The 16553-nt window shown below is 43.6% G+C and overlaps 2 protein-coding genes across 4 annotated transcripts in view; both read right to left on the bottom strand.

The window, feature by feature from the left end:
* Positions 1 to 7838, bottom strand: part of LOC6612691 (tyrosine-protein phosphatase 99A) — a 106409-nt gene extending 98571 nt beyond the window's left edge. Inside the window, exons 1-2 of one of the 3 annotated variants that reach the window (XM_032720363.1) lie at positions 7683 to 7838; positions 2978 to 3405 (exon numbers count right to left, since the gene is read on the bottom strand). In XM_032720363.1, the coding sequence (XP_032576254.1) occupies positions 2978 to 3092 (115 nt within the window). In that variant the 5' untranslated portion in view covers positions 3093 to 3405; positions 7683 to 7838. The remainder of the gene's footprint in view (positions 1 to 2977; positions 3406 to 7682) is intronic. The other 2 variants (XM_032720361.1, XM_032720360.1) reach the window with 2 other exon arrangements.
* Positions 7839 to 15824: 7986 nt separating this feature from the next.
* Positions 15825 to 16316, bottom strand: LOC116801604 (chymotrypsin-elastase inhibitor ixodidin). The gene has a single exon (XM_032722194.1). The coding sequence runs from the start codon at positions 16301 to 16303 to the stop codon at positions 16022 to 16024; it is 282 nt and encodes a 93-aa protein (XP_032578085.1). The 5' UTR covers positions 16304 to 16316; the 3' UTR covers positions 15825 to 16021.
* Positions 16317 to 16553: the final 237 nt, after the last annotated feature.

Raw genomic sequence — 16553 nt, 5'->3', positions numbered from 1 at the left:
ATGTCCTAGAGGGCCCGAATGAATCTAATAAAGAAATTACTCCAGACAGGATGGCCGCCAAGGACGTTGCCCACACCAAATAAAATCTCTGCCATTTCGCCCTTCGATGTCGCCAATGAGCTGAATATAAAGTGCGTGTCTCTCGGATCGGGGGAGTCCTAAATCGCTGTTTGCTCTTAGCCAGAACATGAATAATTTAAAAACAAAGGCGAAACGATTTGCGACGCCCACACCACACACTTCGCCCCTGTAATTGCAGATGTGTGAAAAGGATCGGACTTCGGCCGGCAAAAAGGACCTTCTAGCCGGGCTAATAGCCGCCAACAAAGGCAGCGCCGCCATTCAAGCATTCAATTCACCAATTGCGCCTAATGCTCGACTACTCCTAAATGGCCAAGAGACAATGCGTCTGCTCTCCGGGGAATAAACCAGGTAACTCGAGCACACGTGTCGCCGCTCTAGGCCCAATAAATATGTTCTGATGGCCAAAATTGCCGAGTCAACTTATTCGTATGGCCGGGCTATCGAAACAGTTGCCTGACTTATTCATGGCGACTCTCCGCCACCATTGTTTTTATTGCTTAGCCATTAAGTTTATGTTGTATTGATGCGACATGAGCTTCATGGGGGAGTGGAGTGCCAGTTCTCTAGGCACTCGGAAAAATGGGATATCTTCTTGGGCATGTTCTATCTAGGAATTCTTATACTTTAGTTTGCAGTATTATACTGACCAATTTGGCTGATTTTCCACCCGCACAGTTAGCTTTCAGCAGGAAGACCCTTTGTTCGCCTGGCTTTGCATCTGAAGCAATCTGGGTGGCATCGTTTATGCCAACAATTAGCTGCATCAAGCTGCAGTTACACGCCCACTTAAGCCAGTTGTATGGAAAAGTGTTAGATGGTAGTTGGTAGATGGCAGCAGAGGAAAGTAGACCAAGTGCACTCCGTTTTGTTCGAAGCGCGCTTTGTTTTGTGTCGCCGGGACTTTAATTGCGAAAACATTTTCAAAAGTTTTTCATAAATTTCTCGCACTTAACCGAAAGTACATAACGCAAACAAAAGTAAAGTAAAAGTGTGTGCTACTTACACAGCTTATTTTCTGTGTGTTGCAGTGGCAGTTGCAGCATCAAACTTCGCTGCAATGGCGGCAATGCACATCAATAAAACGAAAATTGCTGCAGAATGGTGCACAATTGTCCTGGGAGCTGAAAGGCGTTGGAATCCGTATATGTGTATGTGTCTGTTTCTGTGTCTGTGTGTGGGTGGCTAAGGGGCGTGGCAGGCTGCCGCAATCGTTGTTGCTGCTGCTGATTCTGCTACTGCAGTGAAAACAATCGAAATTATAGCAAACAAGCGCGTAAACTTTTCGCTTTCATGGTCGTATATATGTATCTATATATGAATGTGTATCTGTGTGCGGTTGCCGAGATTGTGTGAGTGTGTGCGTGTGTGTCCTGCAGTTTTATTGCTGTTCCGTTGCAGTTGCGGCTGAAGGCAGACATTAAAATGCCTGACAAAAAGCGCCGCCAACTGGCAACCTAATGCCATCGCACACACACACTCGCATTCGTAATTGGGAACCGCTTTTTGAGCGAGTGTGTGTGTGTGACAGTGATGCCTAAATCATAAATGTTAATCCTTTAAATGCATACAAGTTTCAATTCACTCAAGGGTTTTTTGTTGGTGTTTATAGAAATGCAAAGGATATGATTTCAATACAGCACTTTTTTAGAATAAAGTTAATACCTCAAATGCAGAGAATCAATCGAACTGAGGAAATAAAAACTAATTATATCGCATCACTTTTATAGAGATTTCCCATGAACTTTCGTTCTTTTTAGTAACCCAGAATGATCTCCAAATAAACGGATCCATTTTGAGATATACATCCAACTGTCATCACTAGTTTATGCGGTAGCTTTTTGTGTTAGCGCCTGTTTTGCCAACCGTTTTTTATGGCAGCTCTTGATGACGAGCGAACTGCGCTCATTTGCGTGCACATTTCGAAGCACACTTTTTGGGGCCGTGAAAAAATGTGTGTCAACAAAAGTTTTGGTTTTCCAGTTTTGGTCGAATTGTGTCCGCTTTCACTGTTTGCCTGCCGTTGCTCTCTCCAGTTGTTGCCACTATTGCCATTCTGCGCTGCTCTGTGACCGAATCTAATGGCACTGGAGGGAAAGTCGGAAAAGCAGGGAAAGCCGGAAAACTCGGACAGACAGACAAAACCTGCCTGCAATTAAAGACTCCGGTTGGTAGTTGGGAATGGGAGTGTGCAGAGCAAAGCAACCCTTTTTCGGCAGTTGTGGCGAATAACTAGTTATGCTGCCATAATTAAATGTAAATTATCGCCATGTGTACAAAACTGTTGCCATGTTTACTTATTTATTTGTCAGTTACCATAATTAGTTCGGCAGTGTGTGTGTGTCCCAAATCTGGTGACTTTTCCTCCTCTTCTGCTGCGCATTACAAACCACGTACAAGAAATGTAATTATTTTCATTACATCAACAATGCAGACAAACACACTCACAGACACACAGCCAAGGAAAAGGCAACAATTGCACGGGAAAAAAAACATGGTGTTGGCATTTCCAATACGAAAAGCCAGAGTGCGGGGCCTTTGTTTATTTTTGACATTGACGTCCCTCATTAATGTAAACGACGTCGACTGCTGGCATAAAAAAGGCGACCTTCTGTAATTATAATTAATACAAAAAGAACATGAGCCCTCTGTACCCCCATTTGCAGTGTCAATGAATCGCGTTGACCCGAAACCAATACAGGAAGTGGAGGAGGTCCTGCGGCCCAAGGAGTGGGAGTGCCGAATGCCAGGAGCCCCGCACAAATTGCGTCTTTCGCGGCATTAAAAATTCCATTAGCTGCAAACTGCCCGTCTTAATTAGAGTCGCAAACAAAAACTGATAGAAATTTTGATCGCAGCCCCCCTTCGCATACATATATATTTTTCCAGGACTTACCGAAGATTCGTCCTGCCCGCGTGGCAGGCAAGGTGGCCAAAATCAGGAGCAGCACAAAGCCAGGAATGATGAGCCCTCGATGATTTCCGTATGTGGCCGATATGCGCTGCGTCATTTTGTTTGATGCGATTTGTGGAGTGGTTTTTATGTTTTCCGTACTCTTCTATTTGTTAATCTAAAGCAATTTTTGCGGTGGTTTGCGTTACGGTTTCTTTGGTTTTTGTTTAATTTCGTAGGATTTCGGTTGTGGTTCTCTGCCCTTGGGTTTTTCGAAATCAATTTACATTTATTTTTTCCAATGCCAATTAAACTTTGTTTGCGCTATGAACTGTTGCGTTTTTTAGTTATTCACGTGTTATTCGTTTCTTATTTTTATTTTTTTTTGTTGTTTGCACCGATTTTGGCTTTAGGTGATCATTTTGAACGAGCTGCAAATACGAGTGAGAGAAAAATGGTAATTAAATTTTTGGGTAAACAGAAGCGCGTTTGATTCGCTTGCAATTGATTTAGGCATTCAATTCGATTGGGTGTATAGTTTCGGGAAAAGAGATGTCTAAAATGCATATTTCGCGATGCATTTGTATAGTTTTAAACACCTTTTATACAAATCTCAACTCTTTTGCTTTGTGGCTTCTTCTCCTTTGTCAGGCTCTTTTGATTCCAGCAGGACTCTTTTTCAATTTTCAGTTTTAGGGGACTTTTACGCTCTCCTAAAATCCGGACAGACAGACACACTATCCCTTTCGTTTTAGTTTTTGCGGCTGCGAAATTAACTAAAGATGTCAGTCCGGAACAGCAGGGAGTATAAAGTCCGCGAGTGCATGTGCATGTGTGTGTGTGTGATAAAGTTTATATGCTGAAAATGAATTTGGCATTTTTACAACAAGCGAGAACAGCGCGAACGGCGCTCTCGGAAGTCTGACAGCATAAAATGGAGTGAAATCTCTGCTGGTGGTGTGCAGTCAACTAATGTGGCCAAAAGTGGAGATGCTGGTGGTGGTGGTGGTGGTGCAGGCGAGTGGTGCAGCCCAGTGGGTGGTTGTAAAAGCGGGTGGCTCACAGTAAAAGTGAAATGCGCCGGAGGCGGGCTGCACATTTAATGCGGCAACAGTTACAACATGTGGCAGCAAATGGCGATTGCTGTTGGCCCAAACAACTTGGCTTTTGACTATAAAAATGGCAAGAGCGACAGCGAGAGAGAGAGTATGCTGCCACGCCCTCTCCTTGCCACTGCGCCCCTTTTCAACTTTGGCAGCAGCTCGTGCAACACCAACAAAAACAATGACAACAACACTACGGAACGCAACCCGCCGCACATTGCACATGACGTAAATGTTGTGGTTGCTTTTAAAAACTTTGTTTTAATGTGTTTGCTGCAGGCTGCAAGTTTATTTTTTGTTAACCCCTCGCCGCTCCCCTGAGCCACCATCCGTGTTGACGTTAAAATTTAAAGTTCAAATTAGTAACTTTCACGGCAAGTTTCAGTGAAAACACGATGTGCAGACTAATAATAGCCAATAGTTTCAAGCCTCAGGAGTTCTTACTCATTTCACTCCTCAGATTTTGGCATTTCCCGGCTTTAACTCAGGCACTTGTTTCAATTTTTTCAGCCGGCTGAGCTGCTCTCCGGTATTATTTGCATTTTATAAACAATATTGTGATTGGGTAAAAAATGAAAGGAGTGCTGGTAAAATATTACACACGCCGCACCTGGTAATTGAAGTTATTTTCCATATTACACACCCCGGCAAAAAACTCGTTGACTTTTTCACAGACACCGCAATGTGCGTATGAATATTCGTACACAAAAACCAGGTTTGTGCAAATAGGTTTTTCATGAAAACGCTGCTGTTGTCGCTCGGTTTTCGTGGCCACGAAACGGCATTAACGCAAGTTTGTTTGAGCGCTCTTTAAAAAGAAAACACCATTAAAGAGATGATTTTTTAGGAGCGCAAATATTGACCTTGCTTGAGAATCTGGCAAATTCTGGATTAAAAACTGCGGTTGATATATGTTCTTGTCTGGCTTTAATTGGATCTTGTACAACATTTTAATTGTAATAGCTCAAGCTGAATGTGTTTTTAACGATGTAACACGCAAATGCCCTCGAAAACACCCAATTTGACTGGTGCTGATGTTGTTGGTGCCACCATTAATCGCTATTATTTGTTCTCGACCAGAATTGGGCTTGTGTAATTCCTCGAAAGAGTGGACTCCTAATGAAGACAAGCCAGCGAGAAGCCCATTAATAGTCGCGGCTAGACGACCTCAAATAGTCAACGCCTTACGCTAAGCACCTTAACGACAATTGCCCCCTGGAAAAGCATTTTCATCTCCGGTGGCAGTTCGTCAGTGGTCGTCGCTCAACAAGTTTCACCCGCCCGGACGCCCCGGAAAATGGAAAAGCGAAGTGGGGTAGCCAACCACCCGACCACCCAAATCCAGTTCGTAATGACCGGTTGTGGATTGCAGAGTGGCGCAATGTGCCCGATGGCAATTAAAGTGCCTCGGAACTTGTACTTCTACTTCTGCTTGTACTTGTGTTGTTGAGCAACATTTTTTCAATTTTCCACATAATTCCAAACGCAGTGCAGCGCAGTCCACTGTCGTCCAGACCGTTCCTTTTGACCATTAGTAGTAGTGTAAAATATTCGATTTATTTTTTGAAGTGATTTACAATTAAAATAGATGCTGATCTGAACTTTTTTCTCTGTGTATGCAAAAAAAAAGGACGGGTCGTCAGTGAAGAGCGAAAAAATATGGCACTGCTTTTGGCATGAGGCACGGGACACGGGGCATGCGGCTTGCAGCATGCAGCGTGGAGCATGAGGCAGGCAACAAGCAGCCCGGGAATTGCCGGAGTAGAATCATACAAAATATGCAGCGAACAGCGGCAAAAGCAGCAACATCAGCTGGAAACAGCAGAGCAACAGAAGTTGTAATTTACAGCTTATTTACGTTGGAATAAAAAATGAATTAAGACAACGAACCAGCAGCATGACAGCAGCTTCCTCCCCGGGCAACTCGCAAAGGTAAATGCATAAATAAATCAGGCAAAGTCCAGCAGTAAAAAAAAGTTGGAAAAAAAGTGAAAAGCGCGGTGGAAAGCGGGAAGGCGGGAAAAGCGAGGGAGCGGGTAAATGCAGGAGTATAATTAAATGCTTTGACATGAAAGAAAAGCAGTCAGCTAAATGGGAATGCTGGAACTTGGTTAATTAGCACGGCCAGAGGTGTCGCCGAAGTCCTTGCAGGACTCAAACTTCGAACACATAGATCGAGTCAGCTTCAACTTGAACAATCAAGATGTATATGTCCTGCAAAAACACTTGTCACACTGTATACGCGCACTTGCATCTGTATACAATTGCAACGGCTCACATAGATGCGGATTATAATGCCAGATGGGTTCACAATGGGTGTGCAAAAGTAGAGAGAGAATAGAAATAGAAAAACAACTGCAGCGGTGGAAGCTTAAGTGCAACTGCAGTGGCTGTGTGCCTCAAGTGTGTTGCCACACAGGGGTGGGTGGGCTTACACCCAGCGACAACAAGTTGCACGCCTTTGCTGCAAGTGCGACTGCAATTGTTGCCGCATTATAAATTGCAGAGCTGCAACAATGAAATTATTACACGACGCGCAGCGAAATGTATCACATGCCAGCCACATACGCCTAATCATCTTGTAAGCACTACTGTAAAGCATCGGTAAAAAGGACACTCGACTAATTCGGTTTGGATGCCCGGGCTGCTGGCTGAATTTATATTATTATTTGCTGATGTTTGCAATTTGGGCACGTGCCGCAAATTCTAAAATAGTAGAACGTGTGCCACACCAGTCGAGCCAAAAATCCGGCTCCACCAAAAGGTTAAGCACACAAACACTCTCGATTTTTTTTTTTTTTTTTTTTTTTTGCTTTTTAGTGCAAGGACCAAGGACCATTTTTGCGCTCCGCTGGCTTTGTTGACAAACACATTTTTTGAGTGGGGCAACATAATGCGAGAGTGAAGTGAAGTAGAGCTGCTGCCGAAATCAGCGCAAATTTAGTGGCAAAGCAAATAAATTTTAGTTTAGTTTTGCCCAGCCATTGTTGTTTATTTTATTTCATTTTCATTTCATCTTTACTGAAGTCGCTGGCTGGCTTTTATTGCCCCAACAAATGGCAGTCGTGGCATTAGGAAAAGTGGCGCAAAAAGGGTTCTCTTTTCGGCTGGGTGTTTGTTCAATGGCACATACAGTCGATCCAATGGCCCTTTGTTTGGAGCCCCAACTCCCACTCCCAGCGAATCCTAACAATAATGTCGGCTATTAGCGGCAGGGCATGACCGACCGAATCCCGGGTCAGCAGTTTCGAATAAAACTTTGCGCCAGAAAGGGTCTTAATTTTGGCTCGAGATGCCAAACCGATTTCTGGGCCAGAACAGACCGAGCGACTAACCAACTGCCGCCCACGACACTCACTAATTAAACTAATTAACTGAGATGGCCGAGGGATAAGTTGGCTAAAACGTCGCTTCAAGACGCAAATTGAAAGGGAAATCGCTTAGCGAAGTGGGTCAACATAAATCCAAAAGTCCGCCCCAAAATGCAAAATGCTAAATATGCTGCAGTACGACGAGCTTGGAATTTTCACCCAGTTCTCATCCAGTTGCCTCGATTTCGAATCGTTTAGTTATGCTTGTGGGTCACCAAATCTGGGGATAACCACCTTTTGCTGTGTTTTATTTTCCGCACCGCAGGACCTTCTATCAGTTAGTGGTTTATCCTCGAGATCGTCGGTATTTGGGATCCTGCTACCCGAATCCAAGCACACGAACACAAATAAAAACTTAACACGGAACTGGACAGCGATTGCCGCATTTTATATTTGATTTTCTCTCAACGCTTTATCAATATGCATGATTATTATTCTGGCATTCACTTGAGCTATTCGCCTGATTTTCAAGCACTTTTCGTGGCCCGTTTCGGCCGCTTTGGCTGAGATACATTCAGCGTCAGGATAAACGCGCACACACGCGACGCGAACGCACGAAGTCCGGCAGCGCCAGCGGACACATCCTTACGAGCGCACAACAAACACGAAACTGAGCCGCTTCGTTTTTGCGCAAATAAATTCCCAGCTGAAAGGCAGAAGCCGCCGTTGCCGCTGCCACTGCCGTTGCACCACCGCCACACCCCCCGGAAAACCCCGCCAGAATAGAAGGTCGGTGGTTCGTGGCCGACTTCGGGTTTCCAGCGGCTTTCCACCACACACACGGCCGTCTGCCGAACTTCCTTGCGAGCTTCAGTGTGTGCTGTTGCCTAGATTTGTGCGTGGGTGGACGCCTCGGCTGTCGTCCTGCCGAGAGCGAAAGGACTCTCTCTCTCTCTCTCTTTGGGAGAGCGCTTGTTCCACTTTAAACTCCGAAACTCACCATGACAGAACTCCGAATTGCGCTGGCCTTATCACTGATAAGAGACGCGCTCTTTGGCGGATACGACCTGCTCAAATCGCTCAGGTGACGAGCGTTGAGGCACAAATAGAACTGAAACGATGGCAGCAAGTGTTTGAGGAATTTCTAAGGCACTAAAATGAGGTCCTGGGCGGACCGCAGTTAGCTTCGGCCACATATAACAGTTCTTTGAATGAAAACAATTTTTAAATGTAAATAATAAGTTATATTCTAGTCTATAATAAACGGGCTAAACTTAAATTATTTTTTCAAATCTTATAATCCACCTTTCTGATTATATTCAATATTCGAAAAATATTTAGAACAATTTATTGATTTAAAATTCTTATAAAATAACTCAAAACATTACATATTGGAGTTCTACACAAGCAAGGGACCTTCTTATTTATTGTTGACAGTTATTTGAACAGTAAAAATGCGTAACATTGTTAGTACATTCATAGTAATGTTAGTACTCGCCAATAGCTGTAATGTCTAGAAAAGACTTCGAACAAATTTATAACCCCTGAATTTCATCATCAGTAAATCGGTGATTGTGTATGCTGCCAACTGTTGTCCTGTGACCGATTTGTTTACAGAACATTCAACCGCAATAGAAGGTTTCCGTAACATTTTCGAAAATCACCCCTCGGTCCTGTGCGAATGTTGTTTTTAAGAGTTGGTCTACATTCGAACTGAGACGTGGTCCTGTTATCACGTTTAACAGGCCAGGGAACAGAGGTCTACGCTCAACTTTTAGTGCAATGTTATCTTCTTACATTCGGAAAGGGGTTGGAAAGCAAAATATTCTGCTAATAACATTCGCAAAAAGAACGCCTGTGGAAAAAATAACATTCGGTATTATCCAAATGATGTGAACCTGCAGTTGGAGGAGAACTAGTTTTGGTCTATGTTATGTTTACATTACAGACTTTTTCTACTTTTAATTTTCGAAGAACGTTAACAATATATTCGAATCGAATGTTCTGTTAATGCGAACATTACATGAGCATTTTATTTATAAATTGCTCTGTAAAATAAATGTTACGATAACACAGTCTTTAAATCCTTGAAATATTTTATTTCTTGGCAAAATATATTCTAATTTTATTATTTACCATCAATTTAATTGAATACAGAATACGATTTCTTTCGCAATAAATTTGCCATCTGACAAAACTGCTAGTCCAATAATTTGTTGTGCTGATCAGCGTGTTACTTCCGCAATTATCCTAGTGCCTCAGGCACCTGCCCCTAAACGATAGCCACACCCCTCGAACCGGTCAATTGCCCACAATTTAATAGCCATAAGCAGAGTAAGGGTACCCACCCCCGCAAGCCATATCCTGATGCAACTGAAGATGCGAACGGAAGAGCTGAAAAACCCACCCTCGAGGAAGTCGCACTGCAATCGTGTTCGCAGTCCTGTAATCGCAGGCACTTCTTGTTGTTGCCGTTGTCAACGCCTCTCAAAAAGGGAGCAAAAGGCAACATCAAGGATCAACCCCTAAACTCAACCAGCGACGATTTATAACAAATTTTAAATTGCAAAAAATTGCAACATTGATGAGGGATCGCGATCTGGCGTCGGGCGAAACCGAAACTAATTCGCAACAAGCGCAATAAAAATTATGAACAATAGCGGAAATTAGCCATGGCATCGGAGGGTAGCGAAAGTCACTCACTCGCTCAATCGCCCTGCGGTTTTCCGCCAACAGACAGCGCAGCGAAATGGCAACCAATGCGTGACGAATGCAAGCTGCGTTCAACAAATGGGGGAAAGTACACAGAAACATAAAGTGCTACAACTGTAGCACTCAAATCAGGTCAATCAGGTCAAAAGCTTTTCAATGGATTTATAAATCAGAAATTCAAATAAAGAAATATTTGGACTTGATTGAAAGCAAATTGGGAGGTTCTTTATCTATCTACTTCATTCAAGCAATTGACATTAGTAGTTCATATTTAATATAGCTGAAATAACTGCTTTAATTTTAAACATATTTATAGTATGACTTGACTTCTCAGTGCACTGAGTTGCAATTGCAGATGACATTGGGGATAACACTTTCGCTGGGGGCCGGAAGTTCAAGGGGGCGAAGTTCAGGGCCCTCCCAGCGAACACAAACTTTAATTAGCAACTTTTTCGATTTTTTCCCATTCCACAGCCATCGTCAGGCAGTTTCCATGTCCTGGGTCGCATTTGAGTGGCTGCTGCAGCTTCCGGCACTGCACCTTTTTGCCCCCGAGCACATGTTCGTGGTAAGTTGATACCGCTCGGTATATTATCTACATGTAGCGCATAGATGGGGATGTGCCAAAGTTTCCTCCTCGGCTGGGATCAGGGATAAAGGATAAAGGATGCTGTGCTGCTGCTGCTGCTTCGTGGGCGAATGACACTTGACAGTGATTTATGGCCGGGCCACTGATAACCCGCCAAATGCAAAGGCAAAAGCGAAGGCAAAACCGAAACCAAATCCAATGCCGAACGGCAAGTGCAAATCCAGGGCAGAGGGTGCCCGATTGTCTCACCAGAGTCACCCCCTCGGATTCCAATTTATCTATAGTAGATCTCCTTGCATATATACATCTAAATATATTTCCATGCCGCAAATGCTGCAATTTCGAGCCAAAACGCTCGCATGTGCAATCATTTTTTATCGCAAATCTCCCGCTCTCCACAGCTCACAACTCTAAGCGGCTGTTGCGAATCGCTGTCATGTGGTGAGGTCCTGCCCCGCCCTCTGGACGCTTACCACTTGCCGCCCACTTTTCGACTGCCCAGCGGGGTGTTAAATTGCCAGGGCTGCTGCCTCAATTTCAGCGTCATTCAGCGCCATTAACCTTCTGTCAATTTCAATAAGTCAGCGTCGCAAAACTAAAAAAGCAGCATTCATGAAAATCTGCTGCAATTGCAGGGCCATACGAATATCCAGAACTAATACAATATTGATAAGCAGGACGATAAGTGACCAAGCGCACAGGCGAGAGGGGAAATCCAAATCTAAATTCGAGCTTGTCAAGCTGGACATGCATGTCCTGAATTACACTCGTCTGGCTGGCCAAATACCACAGGGAATGGCCCGAAAATAAATTGACATTGTTAATGCTGCAAATTTTAAAGTCCGAACCCTGCACTTGATGGGCTGTTGAAATTCTAGACAAGCCAAGCGTACGATTTCCTTTCCTCTCCAAATAAAGGCAAAGGTATTCTCGGGCATCACACAGAGGCAGTAAGCAATTTGGTTTTATTTATTGCAGGAGCATATCTCTTTTTCGAATCTCCTCGAATATTACGTAGTTTTCATTTTCTTCCTCGCATTCGGTTGGGTATTTCAGATTTCAGGCATGAATGAGCAATATTGAAACAATATGCATTTCCTCCAGCATTGTTTAAAGATGAATTGATTCTGATAAAGAGATATACAAAATTCCATGCGCAAACACTAACTTCTGGAAAATGTAATAGATTTTTACACACAAATTGTTGTGCAACAATGAGAATATTCATACTACTACTCTATTGCCCATTGATTCAACGTTGCTAGCTTTATTCCACTTTATTGCCAATTTGCGTGAATTAATACTCGTATTAATTTAGCCCTCGTAAGCTGGCGGCTTTAACTTGAAATTTGCCGCCAAGTGACAAACCGCGAAACAGAGAACTTGCCTTCCACAACATCGATGGCAGTGTTTTCCACTATTTTGTATTTTTATCCCAGGTATTTTGTATTTGTATGCCGGCGAACGTGAACACACCTTTTCTGACCGCATTCCCCAGGCGGCGGACATCGGGCCGTTCGTTTGGTGGCTGCGCTTGTTGCCATTTCCGTTTCCGGTTGCCGCTGTCGTCGTTGTCATGTCTACATGTCCTGCGTCCTGTATTCTGCATGTGTGCGTGCGTCCCGTGTATGCATATGTGTGTGTGAGTGCGCGCGAGTTTGGCGTGTTGCACATAAATCGTTTAAAATAAAGTGATAATTGCATTTGTGTTGCAACTGTCAAAGTGACGTCAGTCCAGGAAAGTCCTTTGCAGCTGCAATTGTATTGGTGGCTTAACGGACTGAACCGAACTGCCTGCATCGCGAGGACCTTTTATGAATGTCGCCGCCGCATGAATAATTGCGATAGCAGCCAATTTGAATGTCCCCCCCGTCCCATTCAGCCAGTGATTCCTTCCCGTTTTGCCACAATTTCGGGGTTGTTTACGGCCCCGTTTGTATGTTTTAATTTCGGTGTCACTGTGAAGTGGATTAAAGTATTTCCATCGGCTTACAACCTAAAACGAGTGCAACCCTCGGCAGTTAAGCCGCCCATCGAGTTGCACTCCGGGCTCCTCAAAGGACATACGCACTTTTTTCCGCCGCATGCACTGGGAAAAACTTGCAGTTACAATCGGGGGAATATATTTTAGAGTTCAGAATCAAAAATTTGATTTCCTGCTATCTAACTTATGGCTTTAACTTATGGCTATATAGTCATATCTTTTTGAACTGATTTAAGGTCTACAGAAACAGATAACATCTCTTGAAAAACTCCGCCTATTGGAGTGAGCAACTTTTCTCAGTGCAGTTGCTTGTGAATTTATGTCGACTGATATATAAGGCATTTCTACCTCGGAAAGTGCCTGTGATTAATATGCAACACCCCGTTGGCTCGTTTTCCCATTTTCCCGCTTTCAGAGCGAAGTTCGTGTGAAGCGACCAAGTGTTTCCCCCGCACCCCGAAGGCCGATCTGCCAACCCTCTCGTTCGAATTGAATTGTTACGCAAATAGCATTAATATTTATATTGTTTTTTATAAGGACGACAAGGGTGCAGTGCAGACGGGACGTCAATTGCGATGCTAAGTGCCACTGCAAACAGAGGAAAATATTGCATTGAATGGGAATCCTCGAGGGATCCGATGTGGCAAATTAGGTTGCCTTTGATGCGCGATCACGGCGGCAGAAAATTAACTAAAATTGTGGCACAATTGAGCCAACATTAATTCACTTAGCCAGGCACTTGCCGAAAGTGTTTCGTTTACTTGGGCAGCTGTCAAGAACCTGCCACGCCCCTTGACCCCACTGACCTGCATTTTTTGGGCGGGCCCGAGGTCGTGGGTTTCAATCGACACAAACTTTGCGTGTTTTCCTGCTGTCGAAGCGTCGAAAAAGAAAAAAAAAGCACGTGTCGATTTGATGAATGACGTTTATTAAGCAAACAATTTCGAGCTATTTGCAGCCTAATTGAGCCCCATGCATCAACGTGTTGTGGCAGTTAAATGGCTTATTAATATTTAAAGATATTTAAAACTAAAAACGCTGGTAACCCGCATTGTGTACAAAATACGAACACGACATACGAATGTAAATGGACCTAATGCGAACATTAAACCCTTGCATGTCCCTTAAAACCAAAAAACAGGAAAAAAGGTGAAGGCAATCAAGTGCGGCTGGAAACATGAGAAATAACTGCAGTGAAGCAGGCTTTCGAGTGGAAATGAGTTTTGCATGCAGCACGCTCTCTCCTTTTTGGGGGAAAAGCCAAAGGGGGAAATGGGGAAGGCATTTCCCATTAATTATAACTGCAATGCCCACACGTTTATGGTCGGAAGTGTAGCTGTGGTCAAGTTGCCCGAACTCCGACTAACTTGCCTGATTAGCTAATACGTCTCGTATCTATTGTCGGAATTTGGCAACACCTCAGCTTGATTTGCATAATTACTCCGAGCCACTTGACTGCTGCCAGGCAATTTACAACTTTCGGCCCCGAAACTCGCCATCATTTGCACATTTTTCGGTTTGGCAACTCTTAAAAAATTAAATGAAATATGCATTACATACGAAAAGTTTAACCAAAAGTGCCACAGCTTCCGTGCCAGCAAACTGACTGCGATTTTCCCGGGCTGCAAAACTAGCAACTGTAGTTACAATAAATACATATGCAGCTCTGCCGACTGTCGCTGGCATTATAGAAATCCCGTTAAACCCACTTAATTCAATAAAACACCTTTCACACACTTTGCTCCAAAGCCGACAACAAACTATAACCTCCTGTGTGTGTGTGTGCATAAGTGTGTCTATGAGTGTGTTTGTGTATAAACATACACATGTGTGATGTATGTGTGTGAATGGCGGCGCTTGAGAGCGTGCGCCAAAAGCTACTTCACGACGGCAATTTACGTTTAAAGTTGCTTAAAGTTGCTAACGACAAAAGTTATAATTGCATAACGTACATGCACTTGTGTGTGTGTGTGTGCGAGTGCAGGCGGGATAACGGAACCGGGCTTTTAGTGTGTGTCGCCTTAAAACTCACACACACTCTAACTTAGTGCAAAACACTCAAATTGCACGGGAAATTAAGTAACTGACTACTAGATATGCATAGTTATATATCAATTAGTTATATATCTAGCGTTTGATGATGATATGGTATTTATTTTACATAATATTAAGATTCTGTTTAAAGTTATAGTTCTCTATTTAATGGTATATTTAGTTTAATTACCTCCCAGGCATAAGTATCTAATGAGCTGTACTTTTGTTCACACATTTTACACCGCGATACTTGCTGCCACTTTTCTCTCTCTGCAGAGATGCAGCTAAACGCTGCTTCCTTGGCTGAATTCGTATGCGAGGCAGCATATGGCAGCCGGAAATGAAACGTAAATCAAATAAGTAAAGAGCGTAAATGCGCGCTCACACAGACTCACACACACACATGCACACTCTGGACGAAGTACAAGTGTATTGTCATTAGCGACAAGGACGACACTACAACAACATCAGCAACAACAACAACGACAAGAAGAAGAAGGGCGGTGTGCGATGAATCTGAGAAGCTCCTTTTGCTCAAATTGAAAAGTTTTGGAGTGCATTTTTCACGAAAGTGGCAGCGATTCGAATGGAAAGGCGAACGGAGGAAATTGTTCATATTATAAAATAAAAGCGGAAAGTGTTGCGAGCAGGGCAATGACGAAAAGCCAGGCGAACGGCACGCCCAGCGACGCATGTCCTTGGACTCCGCCCACCACCACCCACTTCCGCTCACGCTCCGCAGCCCATTTAGCCCGTAGAACCGACTCCCATTTTCCCAGCCCACTTTTCCAGCTGTCAGTCAACGGCAGGTCCGAAAAAATGTCAACGGCACTGTGGGCGTGGCTGTCTGCCGGTCCTTTTCTCCATTTTCATTACGTTGAAATGCGTTTCGTTGAATTAGAAACATTTCATTCTGCTGCTACTTCCTATTTCTTTGCTCCGTGTCAGTTTTCCTTCTCCCGCCACACTTTTCCCTTTTCGAAGGCGTTCCGGGAAGGTGTTGGAAATGTTTTATGTCTTAATAGCTTTTCGCTGGATGTGCGTCTTTCCTTTCCTTTCCTCTTCCCCTCTCCTGCTCCATTCAACCCAAAAAAAAAGCAGAAGCAGGGATCAAACATGAGTCTCGCGTTTGGTTTAATGGGTTAACGAGTTTGCATTTTCCCCTTTTCCATTTTCCATTCGTTTTTATTGAGGAATCTTCAATTAACGCTGCGGGAGTTGTGAAATTTGATTTCGCTCATCCAGGGGAAAATTTTCTAATTGAGTTTTAGCTCTTAGTAATTAAGTCGAAAAAACCTGTTGGCTTTCGCTGCTTTAAAGATCCTTTTGCTCACACTGGCTCATTGGAATACAGGTGCTGTTCCTGCGAATCCAACCCATCTTGCAAATGCATCCATAGCGACAGTCCTTTACACAATCCAGGGTTTCGCTTTGTCCACAAGATCTCTCACAAGTACTGCAAGGTGAAACTATTTCCTTGGAGGAGCAGTGAAAATACAGCCTCAGCATAAACTGAACCGATCCATTACTAGTCTGAATATTCCACATGGAAGTGGTCAGAATAAGGGCCAAAATGTAGAGCTGAACGTGTGCCATTGTCGAAAGTAGCTGTAAGACTAAGCCAAGTTAGCCAAAGTGTCTGATACAAACTGGCTAAAAATGCAAATGCTTGTGCATAACTAAATACAATTTTATGACAGCATGGAACGAAAACATAAAGCCAAATATGCATGCAGTATGCAAACGCACGTCTGTATAAATTCCAGCGGACAGATTTCTTAGATCTTGCACTACAGCTTGAGGCAAAATCAAATTTCTCCCTGTGTAAGCCTTTTATGATACTGAA

Source organism: Drosophila sechellia, chromosome 3R, assembly GCF_004382195.2.
Source record: "Drosophila sechellia strain sech25 chromosome 3R, ASM438219v1, whole genome shotgun sequence".
NCBI classification, from domain to species: domain Eukaryota; kingdom Metazoa; phylum Arthropoda; class Insecta; order Diptera; family Drosophilidae; genus Drosophila; species Drosophila sechellia.
The sequence above is the reverse complement of the archived record's forward strand: the minus strand, read 5'-3'. Positions and strand labels throughout refer to the sequence as shown.

Coding starts and splice junctions, on each gene's coding strand:
- LOC116801604 (XM_032722194.1), bottom strand. CDS start 16,303: ATGGCACACGTTCAGCTCTACATTTTGGCCCTTATTCTGACCACTTCC.